Raw genomic sequence first — 16,655 nt, 5'->3', positions numbered from 1 at the left:
CTTTGGTTTTTGGTTTTGGCTTTTGTGTGTGCGTAGAATATGTTCAAATACTTCTAGTAAGAAATTTCCACTTTTGTGGTTGTAGAACCTATCATGATCTGGTCGAAACATACAGAATTGGGGAAATTAAACCTTGAATCTCATCAGTCCTCCCATGTCTGTTCGGAGTCTTTGAACTGCTTTCATCTTCCTCAGCTCCTCTTCACACTGCCGTTTCATTTCATTCTTATCTTCTTTCATTTTTTGCATTTGATTTGCCCCCTCCAGCTAAATGAGATGAGTTTGAGGCAAGAGACTAGATGACATGAAAGATTAAAGTGACTGATTGTGTTTTGGACTGGTGAAAGGGTGATTGTGCTTAAAGCATACACTGATGATGTGAGGAATCAAAAAGGGGAGCAAGTTTTGAACGCATTTGGCTGTCCGGAACCATTCGGCATCCAACCCCCATTAGCAATTCATTTCCTTGTGATTGTCTCTTCCCTCATGATTGATAGATCCTATGAAAAACAGGAATCACAAATAGGGAGAAGGGTGTAAAGTCAAATGGCATAACATGCTACAAGACTACTGGAAAACAACAGAAGAGAATCGAAACAAAAGAATAAAGGAATTTGATTGCTTTACTGAGAAGATGAACTCAGCAACTAAATACACATGCATATCGAGAACTGAACTATCAGCTGTTTTAAATTATATCTGTGGTTAGTTGTTCGTATTTTGGCTCCCTAATTTAGCTACAGGAGAAGAGTAAAATCTGAAACCTCTCCGTTATCCTGAGATCAGTTCACATCTTGTAAAAATATTGTTATTAACATTTGTAATAGGATTTATTGTAAATATACAGAATGTATGTGAAAGTTCAAATGATTTGCTCATGTGCATTGGCCTAAAGTTGGGCATTGTTCTGGAAATCCATTCAATGTGTCTATGTAGCCTACATTTTGTAAATAATATTTTGGATTTTTGCTGTAGTTGCTCACTTTTTTATTATTATAAATATTTATCAATTTTAATATGAGGTTGAAAAGAACTCTGCGACTACAGTATGTACAAATTAGAATAGATGTATTTTATTTTATTTTTTCATTACAATTCTACCTGTGATATTCATCATGAATTGAATTTTTTAGTAAACATTTAATGTAAATGGATTTTACTTATATAGCTCTTTTCTACAAACCCAATTCCCAAAAAGTTTGGACACTATACAAATTGTGAATAAAAACGGAATGCAATTATGTGGAAGTGCCAAATTTCAATATTTTGTTCAGAATAGAACATAGATGACAGGACAAAAGTTTAAACTGAGAAAATGTATCATTTTAAGGGAAAAATATGTTGATTGGAAATTCCATGGTGCCAACAAATCTCAAATAAGTTGGGACAGGTCTGGGACAGAGTCTGGAAAAGTCAATTGCACTTATAAAAAAAAACAGCTGGAAGACCAGTTACCACTAATGAGGTCCATTGGCAACTTGATTGGAGTATAAAAAGAGCTTCTCAGAGTGGCAGTGTCTCTCAGAAGCGAAAATGGGTAGAGAATCACCAATTCCTCCAATGTTGCTCGGAAAGATAGTGGAAAAATATCAGAAAGGTGTTTACCAGCGAAAAATTGCAAACAGGTTGAAGTAAACATCATCTACAGTGCATAATATCAATAACAACCTCTGTGTGTAAGGGTCAAGGCCGAAAAACCATACTGGATGCTCATGATGCCCTTAAACGGCACTGCACCGCAAACAGGAATGCTTACTGTAAAATCGCAGAAAGGGCTCAGCAATACTTCCAGAAAACATTGTGGGTGAACACAATCGAGAAGAAGCCATTTCTAAAGAAGACCAAGAAGCGCAGGCGTTCTTTGTGGAAAACTGGGGCGCTATATCATACTGACTAAAGAGGACAAGGACAACCCAAGTCAGTTAATAAGCCTGCATCTGTGATGGTATAGGGTTGCATGAGTGCGTGTGGCATGGGCAGCTTCCACATCTGGAAAGGCATCGTCAATGCACAAAGGTATATTCAGATTGGAGAACAACATCTGCTCCCATCCAGGCATCATCACTTTCAGAGAAGATCTTGCATTTCTCAACACAATAATGCCAGACCACATGCAGCACCAATTACAACATCATGGCTGCGTAGGAAAAGGATCTGGGTATTGAAATGGCCAGCCTGTCATCCACTTCGTTCACTTCTAGAGCACATTTGGCGCCTCATAAAGGGGAGGGTGCAACAAAGAAAGCCAAAGACAGTTGAACAGTTAGAGAGACGCGTGTTAGACAAGAATGGGACAACGTTCCTATTTGTAAACTTGAGAAACTTGTCTCCTCGATCCCCAGACGCTTGCAGACTGTTGTAAGAAGAAGAGGGGATGTCTCACAGTGGTGAAAATGGCCTTGTCCCAATTTTTGGGAGATTTGTTGACATTGTGGAATTTCATTTATTTATTTATTTTTTTTTCTGGAGAGCTCAGTATTGTTCATTCGGTAATTTTACCGATTTGACATGTCATCATCATTGCTCTCTTTTTTTGTTGTTGTTGTGGAAACAAATAAACATAGTTTTCCCTTAAAATGATACATTTTCTTAGTTTAAACTTTTGACCTGTTCTCTATGTTCTATTCTGAATAAAATCAAACAAAAATGTGGCACTTCCACATATTTGCATTCAGTTTTTATTCACAATTTGTATAGTCTCCCAACTTTTAGGGAATTGGGTTTGTACATTTGAGGTATCCAGCACTTTTAACCTAAACTCATTCACAAAACGATTAATGGAGTCAGTCTATTGTATTGTATAGTCGTTGAAACAGCTCATTCAAAACTGGCCCTTGCTCAATAATACGTCAAGAGAGCCAGGACTCAAACCCACAACCGACGTGTTGCGAGTCGACCCCATGCCATCCTATGTGCATATGAATCAGGACGGACGAATCACATGATGATCATATTCATTCATATTCAAAATGAGGAACTTGTAGCTGATAGTTGGTGGCACTCATAATATAGCAACGTACACTATAACAAAATTATGCATTTAGCATATAAAGTGTACTGTACATAAATTAAGAAAGGTTGGTGATTTGTATCAATAGCAGAAGTGTGCAAAATTATGTAGAAGTGACAATGCTACATATGGACATATGCAGTAATACTGATACGCTTGAAATGTATTAAAAAAAAATAGGTGGCAGTGTCATTGTGAATTGTTTCAAAAGTTAACATCAAGGGGAACAAAGCTGTTGGAGGAGATCAGAATTGGGTGAAATGGTGATATGTTGGAGGGATGCTCGTCTCCTTACTGACAACGGTGTGTTTTTAAGAGTGATCGTCAATGCAACAAATCTAGAGTGTCTTGTAAAATCATGCGATAGTGACACTTTTTTTCCCCCCCTTTTTGTTATTCTTTTCCCTCTGTAGAAACGGCACCGTACTCAACTCCAAGATTGTATCAGTCACCATTAAACCCACTCCTGCTTCCCTTTCTGCTCCAGTCACAATTGAATTCTCTCACTTATACAACGTGAGTGACAAATCAATGTGTCAGAGGATCAAGCCAACAGTGAAGCCATTGCCTTTTTTTTTTTTTTTTAACGATTTTACAATTGTTTCATCCAATAGGGCACCACGAACCAGACATGTATATCATGGGATGAGAATGAAAGGTAAGATTAAGTTCTAATATTTATTTGAAATTGCTAACTAGCTTTTAGGCTATACTTTACTGTGCTAAAACTGTAACTAGCTTGTGTGTATTGATTCATTGTAATCTGAATATGTTCATTTCATTTTTGTTTGTTCATGAAGATTCCATTGTATTCTTTGGAGGCAGCGCTTCATCAGCAAGCCGCCAAAATTCACTTTATCAATTAATGCTGTGGCTCCATGTGGACACATTGCCAAACACAAACACCCCCACCCCCAAGTCAACAATTTTGTCAAACATTCAATTATGTGCCATTATTAGAAGTGAAGACTTTTAACTCTGTTAGCTATTGCTACTGTATGCAAACACTGAAGGTCTGCCTAACGTTTGGCTATATATTAGTGTTGCCGTGTGTTCCAGCGGCTGGACTTAGGCTGTTGGATGGGTTACGATGGCTCTTTATATGTATATAAATACCTAAATATAATTATATATACATTGTTTGGGGTCTGGAAGAAGAGTAGGCCACCACAAGTGTTGTTAAAGGAAAGAGGTTTTCGACTCAGAGTCTCAGATAGCAGGCGATTTTGGACCCATAGTCTCACTGTGAAACCTCTGATCAGAGGTTGGAGATGATGTACAGTCGACTTTTTGGGCAGCAACTGGGGGCCGAAGTAGTCACAAATGCATACAAAAGCCTCATCTCAACCTCCCATTGGAAAAAGGCAACAACTCAGGTCACAGCCGTTATTGTCTCTGGCAGGATGAGATTTGGAAGGTGGTGATTGATGAATGAATTCTGGAGAGGGGCATCAATCTTAATGCTTTGGAATTGTGGATTGTAGGTGAGAGTGAAGTTGAACCTGACAAGAAAATAAAGCCCAATGCGCATGATGAGAATTGAGATAGGTCCTTCCAATCCGTGTCTGGTGAGTAGAACTCTCCAACCAGCACCTCCACTCATGTGAGCCAAAATGACGATCAGTAACTCACGGTTAGTCGTAGTTACTCTCAGCTGGACTCAGGTGACAAGAGAAGAAGGTGCAGCTTCTGGTCAACAGTGACACTGAAGCTTGTACAAGTAGCAATTGTGTCGAGGTGGGAACAGACATTGTCCACCCGTGTCCATTGTCCTCTCTTTCTTATACGCCCTGCAGCAAATGCACTGAACACTCATTGGCGGGTGTACGGGGTCATTAGACGTTCGTCCATCTGGGAAGCTCTTGCGTCTCTAACCTGTGCTCTGGCAAGTGGTTTTAAGCTGCCCATACTCTCCCTCTGTCACTTATTGGCTTCATGCTGCACATCAGCACCTCCCCTGGTACTGTGAGGTTGAGGGTGAGGGCCTTCTTTGACGAATCACACCACAGAACAATAACTGCCCCCAATGTTGTTTCCTTGTTGTGGGGCGGAACAGTGATTCCTCTCGACCTATGCAGCTGTGCATCTGGGGTTGGTGTGTTCTTTCTCCTTGGCAAACTGGAAAGCATTATCGTCCAGCAGATTGCGCTACATAATTTAATTTGGCAAGAGGACATGCCTTTATAACTCGTGGCAATTGGAGAGGGCTCTCGGGCAGCAACTCCCCAGCAGGTGCTGACGGGTGGGTTTCAAGTTATCTGAAACCTTATTCTCAAAAGAGCTGTGTTTTGTGGAAAACACTACTTCACCTTTATATTTTTATGCAGGATCGTGAGTGGTCGGCGGTAACAATGAATACACAGAGACTGATTTACTATGCTAGAATAATTGTGCCTTTTATTCCCCGCAAACAGCAATCAACACCTGTACTGTGCTAGAATAATCGTACGTTTTATTCCTCGCAAACAGCAATTAACACCTGTACTGTGCTAGAATAATTGTACCTTTTATTCCCCGCAAACAACAATAAATACAACTCACTTTGCTAGAGTAATGGTGCCTTTTATTCCCCGCAAACAGCAATCAATACACTACAATGTTAAGCAGCATAATATGATCATTATCAGCGCTTACCTTGACACTAGACCGGAGAGCCCACGGTCCGGGTAGAACGAGCTGCAAAACGGCTGGGCAATCGTACGTATTCTACAGCTGACTCTGTCCGGACCGTGTGCCGCTCCGTCTTTTATTCGTTAACAAAAAGTTGTGAGCGTGAGAAACCGGGCTGTCCAAGCCCTCTCCCAGACACTCTCGCGAAGCAGGGAAGGCTGTAGTATAAACAAGGCATTCACTCCCAGGCTGATTCCGCCCTTTATTTACAAATTGTTGGGCACCTGGATTCGTACAACAGTTCAGGACAACAACATATCCTTATATAAGAGGTTACATGAGGACATATCAAACCATGTTTATTTTCTCTTCAAGCTGTTATGGTGGGAACATAGCAAGTTTCTGCAAAAAATTCCAGATTTCTGCAGTGAATGCCTCCAAAGATCATTCCAAATAATGACAATTCATTTCATCACCTGCGCTCATGTGATCCGAACACCTTATTGTCCTGACCGTCTGCTAATCACCAACTGCTACTCGGATTTCTGCTACTGATTTGGCTCATTTACTTTTGAGTTATCAAATGTGTGAATTTCCAGACTTCCAAAGGCTTGTACTCCCACCAACATTTTATGACCAATCAGTAATCTAATCACAAGGAAGAAAACACGTTATCACATTGAGTGTAGTTAAAAATGAACCAAGCCCAGTCGTCTTAAAGTGGACCCCAAGTTGCAAGCCAAGCAACCAAGCAAAAAGTGATTGGTAAATCAAAATTATTCTTCACGCCCACTTCTTGTCTTATGCTGCCTCTTGACTCTTTGACTTTTTGTTGGCAAATTGTCTTCTTAATACTTGGCACTAGCGACACTAATCTTTCATCTTCTGAACAATATATTTCTGTCAGTAACTTGTTTAAATTTGTCTTACTTTTTGTGTGTGTAAATGGTACTAGAATTGCTTTCTTGCAACACTAAGACTATGTTCACACTGCAGGCAAATGCGACCCAGATCGGATGTTTTTGCGACCCGATTTTTTCATATCCGACCTGGGTCACTTTCATATGTGGTCCTAGATCGGATAGGTATCCGAATTTTTGCAATACGACCGTAGTCTGTACAGCCAGGTCGCCTATATCTGACCTCAACATCATCAAAAGTCTAATATGTGCTCCACGCGGGCGCGGGCATTAAGCTTGAGATTTAAGCTTGATGCATCCGTGAGGTCCGCGTGGCTCAGGACACGTACGTGAATCGGCAATGTAGTTTTGAGTAACAGTTGTGACTTTATATTTGACTTTAATTTAATCCCACTTGAAATATGAAGTGTAAAGATGACATTTGTGGTGGTAATATTAGTAATTCAGCCATGCAGACGGCTCATTTATTATGCACGGCAACGACGTGATGTCATCGTTAGGGAGGGAAAAAAAGGAGCGATCTCCGTCAGATGAGGCGGTCGAACAGGCGAGCCTGATTTTCACAAAATATTATTTCTACCTCCTCCTGCATCACTCTGTAGATAAGAAATTAATTACAACACCTTGTTTAGACTAGATGTAGCGCATAGAATATTTGAATACAAAGGAATGTTTTGACTTGACTCTAAAATTGAGTGTAAGCAGCGTGTGTCTGTGTCGTGTATTAAATGTTTTTAAAATTCCAAGATACCCCCTACATCTCGCCCAGTCAGTTGAGAATGAATGCATGAATTAGTGTTCTACACAGTCAATTCTGTAGAGTAAATTTGACTCTATTTACAGTAAATTAATTAGACTCAGTTTTAGAGTAAGGCTAATATTTACACTTGGAAGAGAGTAAAATAAAGAATTTGAAAAAAAAAGTCACTGAAGGGTTGAGGAACAAACTCACGAGCTTTAGTTTGGGAGACTGCCACTCTACAACCTGAGCCATGCCCCTCCTACTGTTTGCTTTATCTCCAAGTTTTTGGTCTCTTGGAGTTAGGAAGATTCCAGCTGACTCGAGCAATATACTAACACAAAGCAGGAGCTGCCGTGGCCCAGGGAGTAGATTGGCTGTCTCCCAAGCTGAAGGTTGTGAGTTCATTCCTCAACCCTTGAGTGACTTGTATTACCCCCCCCCCCCCCCAATTCCTTATTTTTCTCTCTTCCAAGTGTAAATATTACTCTAAAACGGAGTCTGTTTGGTCCCACTCTAAATAGAGAAACATAATTTACTCTGTAGTAATACATTAAGTATCTATTACAACTATTTTATCGAACAATGTTGCATTATAATTAGGGGTGCACCTGCAAAGTTGTGTGTAAGTGTTCCTGAAAATATTCCTATGATTTGATTGTGTCAGTGCACATTGTTCTGTACCAAGTATATTGCAGCACAGCCACCAGCGTGCAATAAAATTTTCAAAGCGGCCACACACAGAAGAGTGGAACGCGGTCTCCAAGCGTCCACTTCACAGATCTGTGATCTGTGATCTCCCTATTGCCAACTATATCATCTGCCCGTGGAGAACTGCTTGCTGTTCCTTAGAAACGTACTTTGCCGGCCTCGACCTGCTCCCGACTCAAACGAATCAGTGTCTTTTTGGCGGCAGATTGGCAGCGAATCGAGTCAGCTGTGTTCACGCCCACAATGGTGCAAAATGTCCTTTCAAAATGTCGCACCAGCTTGTACGGGCCTGCAAAAATACCAAAACTTAATCTAGCCGGCCCCTGCGCAGATTTACTTCGTGCCTCGCTCCATACTTGCACATGGCATGGAAAAGAGCACATTGAGTCAAACAAGTGCTAGTATAATCAGCAAATGTTATCTTCCCTGCATTTTGCAGAATTTACTGTTCATTGAATTGGTCTCCCTGAAATCCCTCATCCAGGTAAACAACACAGCCACCCACCCCGAAAACCGATTTTCCTGACTTTTTTTCGTCACGACTATTTCCTCACAAAATGAGTCATACTCATTAAAGGATTTATCTCTGGTACATTAGGTTTATTGGGCGGAAAGAGTACTCAGAAGTCCTCTTAGCAGTTATTCATGAGTTATTTGAAACGTGACCTGCCTCTTCACACATTAGCCAATCACAGTGGTGATACACCCTGCAACAAGCCAGCTCATTAGTGCATTAACCCCAACCACTGGGCTAAAGTGTGGAGCAGAGGTTTGCCAGTAAAGAAAAATGTTCAACAACAAGAATAATGATAGTAGAAAATTCACTGATCGCATATGCTCGAGTACATGACAAATTTGCTTGCATTGTCACCATTTTTTAGGGGCAAAATGGTACAATTTAGGTGCACTGCACTGTTCCATCTGAATTTGGATGGTAGTTGGTGTTCTTATCTCGATTAAATACATACTCCTTCATATTGGCACATGAAATGTTAATAATCTGGATTATGAACAAAGTTGCAAACTTTATTAGGACCCTATATTAGCACAGCAAACCAGAACCTCATAGGATGAGATTTTGCAGAATCAAGTATCTGTTGTACAGTACAGTATTTCCCTTGTTAATTTGGATTTGCTGCAAGATGTGCAATTTGTGTGAAACTCAAATGAAAATGAAATTCTGTGTGATTTTAAAGCTGCTGATACCGCATAACATAGCAAATTGACTTCAAGTCAAAATGATTTAATATTTTTTTTGTTGTCTAATTAGAAGATTTGAAACATACAAATTAAGTCATAATTGTTTAGCAGCTCACCAGAATGTAATGGGAGAATTCTTACCAACCAATCACTCACAATCTAGCGTTAATATTAAATATATTAAATAGTATACACATTAAGTTGAACTAAATTATGCATACATGCAAATATCATGTCCCTGGCAAGGATAAATATAAATCGATTTAAGCCACTTTAAGTAAATACGTCGAAATGGAAATGTAACCTTTGATTATAAACAATAGACCAAGACATTAAAATACAACTTTAAATACAGCAATGGGGGAGTTATTAAAAAAAAAAAAGACAACCTGTATTTATATATGTAATGATGTCGTGTTTTACCAGTTTTATGTTTTCCATTATTTGTATAAATACTGTTATTCTTATGACTAGAAAAAGCGCGATGTGTTTTTATTTTATTTTTTCGCAAATAAATGTGTCCACATAGAAACGTACAGCGCGCCGCCCCAGAGCCTCCTCATCACCGCATTCACGTCTCTTGCTGCGCCTTAGATTGCAAATAACGGAGATAAAGTGGATTAAGTGGCGGATGTACAGCTGTTGTCTTTTGACTGCTTTCTTCGCCTTTTTGCCATCTCGACTTTGACTGCATCGCCTCCTTTTTGTGTGTGCGTGCCGATGTAGCTCCTCTCTGCTGGGATCCTGGTCTGCTCGGGGCTGCAAAACCGTGCTCGTCGATGCACTCAGAACCAAATGCCTGTGTGACAGACTGTCCACCTTCGCCATTTTAGCACGACTTCATCCCGAAATGGTAAGTGCGAACCCTTGATATCGTCAAACGAACGACTAGCGGAGAGTGTCTTTTAGTGTGGTTTAATGTCCACGCACCGGCCTTTTTTTTTTTTTAAACCCAGGGCGTCATTGTCATTACATTATCAACAGATCCTCCCCCTCTCCCCATCTTTGTCACTATCTCTCTGCCTCGCCATGCCAAAGCAATGCTGCGGAAGAAAAAAAAAAGCTGATCATAAGTAGCTATTATTTACGTCACAGATTTAAGCATATAGTTGTTTGTTTTGGCCAGGGGGGGTGGGGGGAGCACAATGTACTTGGACTGTGATTGACCACTGGTTATATTTTGGAATATTTGAATCTCATTAGGCCACTGTAAATGTTTAGGTCCACATCCCATGTTCACGTCAGGCTATATTTGGCATATGATAAACATATGGTCTCCCTCCTGGAGAATTATAGAAGATAATTGAAGTGCTATGAGAGTGAAAAAAAAAAAAAAAGTCATGGAGCTACAGCATGCAGTAGCACAATTCCTTCACAATGTAACTGCAGAAATCAGAATCGGACTCAAACATAGCACCATTCTCATTGGAGGAAAGCACACCCTATCTGTGTGGAGAGTGTTCATTTATTGCTATCAGCTGTCAATTGCTTTAAAAGCATTTTGTTAGCTGGTTACCCCGGTAACATCATGGTTTCCCATTAAGAGGTAAATAGAAGGCATGGTACTATTTAGACCTGGGCCTGTACAACTCAAAATGGAAGGCTATATTAGGCCAAATGAGCAGAGTCTTTGTCTATATAGCTGCATGTGTACGGAACGGCTACCATTTAAAATCACGAGTTATTAGTGTAAGGGCTATGTTGCGAGCTCACCTGCTCATCTCGGTTCCTTTGTACAAGCTAAAGGAGCACTAATGGCCATCTCAAACGACATGACTTTTTTGTCTTTTCATGACTGTCGCTCTGTCAGATTACCGGATACATTCGCTCCGTGTCTTGTTTCTTTTGTATCATTCTCGACTATGGGTGAGGGCTCTCGGGCTGCTCATTCAACACTGTGTGCTGAGCAATCAATACATGGATTTATCAGATGTCTCCAACACCATCTAAAAAATACACAGCATTTTTACTATTATTATTTTTTTTTAGGGAAACATAATGAGCTGAAACAATCAAATTCCACTGCGGAGTCATGTTGCGTTACAAGCGTAGCCAAAATCTTGATTGATTAATTGTGGGGTTGAGGGTAAGAGAACCGAAGACGACCCGCCTCATTGCCGCTAAGTCCCACACAGTCAGGAAATAACTGTTTACCTTTTTTTGCCAAAACTTTAGCCATTCTTTTTTCAGCCACCTATTTGTGTGATAGAGTGTGTATTAGGGATAGGTCGATTATCTGCATTTTGACGAATCATATGACCAATAATAGATTATTTTAAAAAAAGAAAGAGGAAAAAAAAAACTTCAGGGAACTAATTGTTTACATTTTCAGAAATGCTGCTGACCTTGGGAACTCTCTGCACCTTCTGTTTTTGTTTGAAATTAAAACTAAGATAAGTAAAATTGTAATACTTAAAATAAATTTGATTTGATTTTAGAAAACAATAGAAAGCAATTTACTTACGTTTTTATTTGACTTCTGAAGACATGCTACTGCCCCTAGGAGATCACTGAACTTTTTGTTAGATTTTTAAAACAAAAATGTCTATTGACTAAGATTTTTTTTATACTCCAACATTTTACAAACCCTAAAAGTTGTTCAATAAACATATTCTTAAAAATTAAAAAAAAAAATGTAAGAGCTAGTGTTTGTATTTTTTCAAATTTTGATACCAATATTTTCCCTTTTAGTGAAAATGAATATCGGCTCCAAATATCGGTTATCAACGTCCTTGACTACTAATAATCAGTATTGGCATTGTGCCTAAAAAAATATATCGGTCTATCTCTAGTGTGTATATAAATAGAAAGCAGGAAATTAAGTTTGGGATAGACTGAGGATTTTTGCTTCTGCATAAATGCATGAAGCCTGTTTCAATCAATTGCTTGCACTTTATCACTATTTTCCGGCACAGCTTGGTTTCTGCTGCCACCAACCAGTACAATAAGTTTTATCCTTTCAACTGGCCAGTGACACAGTTCAGTATTACAATATATTGGTAGCGTGACGCTAGCCACGCTACAGTTTGTTCCGTGTAATGAAGGGAATGGAATGAAAGAGCCAAAACTCTGGATTAGAATTATCATATTTTTTTTCATTGTCATTTTTTTATTTAGTTATTCCTCGACTTTGACTTCCTCCAACTTTGTAAACTAGATGCTTTGGTCAAGGATGATGATGAAGGCAACTGCTCTTTTTCCGCCTGCTGTTGATGCCTCCCCTGCAATCTATTTTTTAGATATCCATGGGCCCCATGCCAATTATCTACTGTGAATTTCTTACTCGTTTCTAAATGGCCCAGCCAGTCTGTCTGTAACTAGCCTCCTACGGCCCCAGAATAATAAACACCTCTCTCCTTTTTTCACTTGTACTTTCGATCTTCTTTTGTACCCCTCAGTCATTTTCCCCTCTGATGCCGCATTACATTTCCACTTCCCATCTTTACAGCATACATAACCTATTAGTCTTTTGCTGTTATTTCTCATGCCTATTTTGCTCAGCCCAAATTTGCTGCAGGCATTTAGATAAAAAAAAGAAAAAAAAACTGAAAACATGGCACTGCATTTTAAGAGAAACCTTAGCTTTGGACAACTACCACAGTGTGTGTGTTGTTTGTTTGTTTGTTTTTAAGCCTCATTGGCAGTGAGTGAACATAATTTTTTGCTGCACTTTATATATAAGTCAAAACAACATGTAAGTGAAAAGAAAAAGGCAAGCAATTCCCTCACTATTTAAAAAAAATATGCAGTACCTTATGAAATAAAAAAAGTTGAAAAAAAAAGAAATGTTTAGTTATTCTAACAATAAGAGTGTTTTTTGTTTCCATGCAATACCACAACAAAAGAGAACAATTAAGATACCAATCTGGTGCTTTGATTTATGTAGCATCTGCCAATAGGTGTGTTTCCATTACCCCTAGATTTGCGCAAAATATACATTGCACAAAAGCAAACTGGTAATGGAAACAGGAATTTCGAGAGAAAAAAAATCTCAAATATCTCAAAATATACGCTCTCATGAGGTGGTTTCTGAGAAATGTCGAGATTGACAAGTAATCAATTATCAAATTAATCGATAACTATAATAATAATTATATAATAACTAATAATTGAGTAATTGTTTGGAGCCATTTTTTTATTTAAAATTGTCCAAATCCTCTGATTTCAGCATATCAGCAGTAATTGTTAACTGATTTCTGTAATCCTTCATGAAAGAAGACCGATTATCTTCTGTTTTTGATCAAAATAAAAACATTTGCATGCATCGGTTTTTACTTTAGAAATAAATGGTAACATAGTACAACATCAATAACACCCCCCCCCCTTTTTTTTTCTTCTTCTTCTTTAAATCACTATGCAAATAAGAAGTATGAAATAACCCCCAATCATTGGTTAATAAAGAGTAATCAGGGCTTTTGTAATACACTTTAATGCAAAATTAAAATGAATACGATTAATCGATTAATCGTTTCAATAATCAATAAATTAATCAATTCAAAAAATATTCGATAGTTACATGACAGCACTATATTTCGCAAAAGTATAATAAACATTTTTCACACCTCCGCATTTTATGGCCGGAAATATGCAATCGCTGTGGATCGCGACTTCCGGTGTGGTGTAACAATGCCGCAGGTTAAAAATAAAAGCCACTGCATTGTAATGGGATGCTCTTCCTGCGTTTTCAACTTTATTAAAGCAGCTTAACCTTTAATTTAATTCATTTTCATGCGACACAGAACTAAAACAGAAGTGGTTTGGAAAATTGCTCACCCTTTCTTCATTCTTCTTTTTTACCTTATAGAAATTTATTGTACAATGCTAGTTTCCACATCGGCAAAGGTGATTTTGGGGAAATTGATTGGTTGAGATACTGTACAATATACTTTGCGATCCATCTTGCTTGTAGCGCTAAATATAAGGACCGGAAGCTGAGATTTCTGGTAATGGCGTATTTTCCGTTTTTTGTGTGAAAAAGCTCCATGGAAACACTTTTTTCCCTATTCCCGTAGTCATGTGACCCCGTCCGGTCGCACGTAATAATGGAAGTAGGAAGTACAAGGCCAGTCGCTTTCAGGTCTGAACTGCCTCCCGAGGAGATAACAAGTGTTTTAAACCACAAAGCGATTTAGCCAAGGCCGCCTCTCCATACACACAGACAATTTATTATCGTTGCGTGAGAAATGGGCGTTCGCCCCTGGCAACGAGCGATCGTCACGTCGTCGTTCAAATTCATTCTATCCATTCACAGCATACACGAACGAGTTGTACGCGCGCACATGCACAGCATCAATACCAAATGCCCGATCCCGCTCGATGAGGGAATCGTAGCAACTCTGGGCGTTCATCTTCTGTAAACAAATCTCGCGGTGCATTGCATGAGCACAAGAATTATGAGGTCCAATTCCTGGTACAGAAGCTCGCTAGGGATGTGGAATGTCAGCTGTCTGGCAGGGAAGAACCTCGTTAGTGTGCACAGTGGAAATGTTCCAACTTGATATACTCTGGCTTACCTCAACATACAGCTTGCACTGGTACCAGTTTCCTGAAAGGGGATGGACTCTCTTCCACTCTGGATTGCCCCTCATTAGAGGCACGTCCCAATTCGGCCTAAACGATACGGACCACAGTTAATGAACTAATGTCCATGTCATAGATCGTTCTTTTTGTGCACTTGACACCACTACATACCCGGTAATTTATCGATAATTGTATGGATGGTGATAGATATTATAACATTTTTAATACTTCATTTTATTTTATTAACCATTGTTACACATTATTAACATTTTAATTCTTTATATTGACCTTGTCGAAATGTTTTGTGTCCTGTGCAGAGCAGATGGTGTTGACTTCGTATAGGCTGACCTTAAGCTGGGACATACTATTTAGTCTAAAAAAGTTCCTTCTCAGCGCTTTGTGCGAAAACACATTTGGTCCTTGAGAACAGAATCTGTTTTGAACACCCACACCTGACTCTGTTTTCGCCATCGCTCACGGAAAAGTACCAGAGAGTATGTTTTGTCTACAAATGAAAGAGAGGAGGTCTTTTTAACTATAAGAAACCGTTGTGCATGCGGAAGAACTACATTTGACGCTCTGAATCCCACCTGTTTAAGTGATGAATTAGAGGCAGTTATTTTTCCAGAGATTCTCTGTTTTTATTAAATCATTTTTGTAAAGGTGTATTTTTCTTGCATTAAATCTATCTTCAATTTTGGAACACGCAAAGAGGACATAATAATTTATTCCTCTTTCAATGGATGGATTGGCAGTACTAAAATGCTACTGCATTGCGATTTTAAGGATACCGTGATGTGCATGTGAGCCCGAATATGAGAAAACTAGGGAGCAAGAGCACCGTGTCACCACCAAATAAAAATCCTGTGGACTACAAAAAGGCTTGTGATGTGCCTCAAAAGTAAACACCAGTGGAGCACTCTATATGAGAAGAACAAATTGAAAATAAATAACTAATGTAGCTATATATTGCTGCACTTCTACAATAACAGGGAGCAGGCTGTTGAGCGTAGAGCAATATATAAGATATTTCTATTTAAACAGACGTATGACAACCAGACAAACCACAGGTTTTACTCCTCTGTAGCAGAAATCAAATGGCAGCGCCACACGGACAAGCTATGTGCAGAGCTAAGCTTGCTCAGCTATCAAAGGATCACACTCTAAATAATAATTTAGAATGATCTGAATTTCAGCAGCAGGAGCACTGTGGACAAAAGGTTAGCACATCCACCCCGTCGTTTAGGAGTTTAGGGGTTGACATCCTAGCTCTGTCCTTCCTGTGTAGAGATATTATACTCATCTGGATTTAGCTAGCTATCAGAATGAATAGATAGTGGCCAGTTCATTTTGCAAACAGGAAATATTGTGAACATTATTAAATGTCATAACCAGGGTTGGGAAATCCAGGTCCAGAAAGTAAAAAAAACCCTGCCACGCTTTAGCCACAGGTGTTTCTAAACAACTGGAAGGTAAACGAGCTTGATTAGAAAAATCTGTGCCTAAAGCCAAACCGTTTCAGGGTTTTTACTTTCTGGACCTGGATTTCCCAACCCTGGTATTAAGCGTTAAAAGGTATTTTAGCTGGTAAATAATGGGCCTAAATAATAAATAAATAATGGCAAAGTTTTGCATGACTAATTTCCTTAGCATTCAAATACCGTTTGGAGCCGCTTCAGCTGCCCTGAACTTTAGCTCAATGGTAAAGCATTGAGCTGCCGCACCCGAGGGCACTGGGATGATCCCGCTCTTCCCATTGAAACAAACAAACAAAAAATGGCGATCATGGGAGCAAAAAGGTTGGGCTTACAACATTATGTCATTATTTATTCATTTTTCAAGTTAGACATCATTCAAAAGAGTTACACCTTTTGGTTTTATTTTCTACCCGTACAGAAGAGGCATTTGTTAAATCGAGCATTTTTGAATAAACTTTGAGCATCAT

At 39.2% G+C, this 16,655-nt stretch overlaps 1 protein-coding gene and 1 long non-coding RNA gene across 10 annotated transcripts in view; one reads left to right on the top strand and one right to left on the bottom strand.

Moving 5' to 3' along the window:
- The window catches only part of adgrb1a (adhesion G protein-coupled receptor B1a), a 135,039-nt gene that overhangs the window by 77,833 nt on the left and 40,551 nt on the right, over nucleotides 1-16,655 (top strand). For all 8 annotated transcript variants that reach the window (XM_077575217.1, XM_077575216.1, XM_077575214.1 and 5 more), the window contains 3 exons: nucleotides 3,424-3,526; nucleotides 3,625-3,668; nucleotides 9,917-10,043. In XM_077575217.1, the coding sequence (XP_077431343.1) occupies nucleotides 3,424-3,526; nucleotides 3,625-3,668; nucleotides 9,917-10,043 (274 nt within the window). The remainder of the gene's footprint in view (nucleotides 1-3,423; nucleotides 3,527-3,624; nucleotides 3,669-9,916; nucleotides 10,044-16,655) is intronic.
- LOC144057535 (uncharacterized) overlaps nucleotides 13,721-16,655 on the bottom strand; it is a 33,670-nt gene continuing 30,735 nt past the window's right edge. For both annotated transcript variants that reach the window (XR_013295283.1, XR_013295284.1), the window contains 2 exons: nucleotides 14,704-14,800; nucleotides 13,721-14,637 (listed from right to left, as the gene is read on the bottom strand). This is a non-coding gene — a long non-coding RNA (uncharacterized LOC144057535). The remainder of the gene's footprint in view (nucleotides 14,638-14,703; nucleotides 14,801-16,655) is intronic.

This window comes from Vanacampus margaritifer, chromosome 9, assembly GCF_051991255.1.
Source record: "Vanacampus margaritifer isolate UIUO_Vmar chromosome 9, RoL_Vmar_1.0, whole genome shotgun sequence".
NCBI classification, from domain to species: domain Eukaryota; kingdom Metazoa; phylum Chordata; class Actinopteri; order Syngnathiformes; family Syngnathidae; genus Vanacampus; species Vanacampus margaritifer.
Note: the sequence above shows the minus strand (reverse complement) of the source record. Positions and strands in the feature narration are given on the sequence as shown.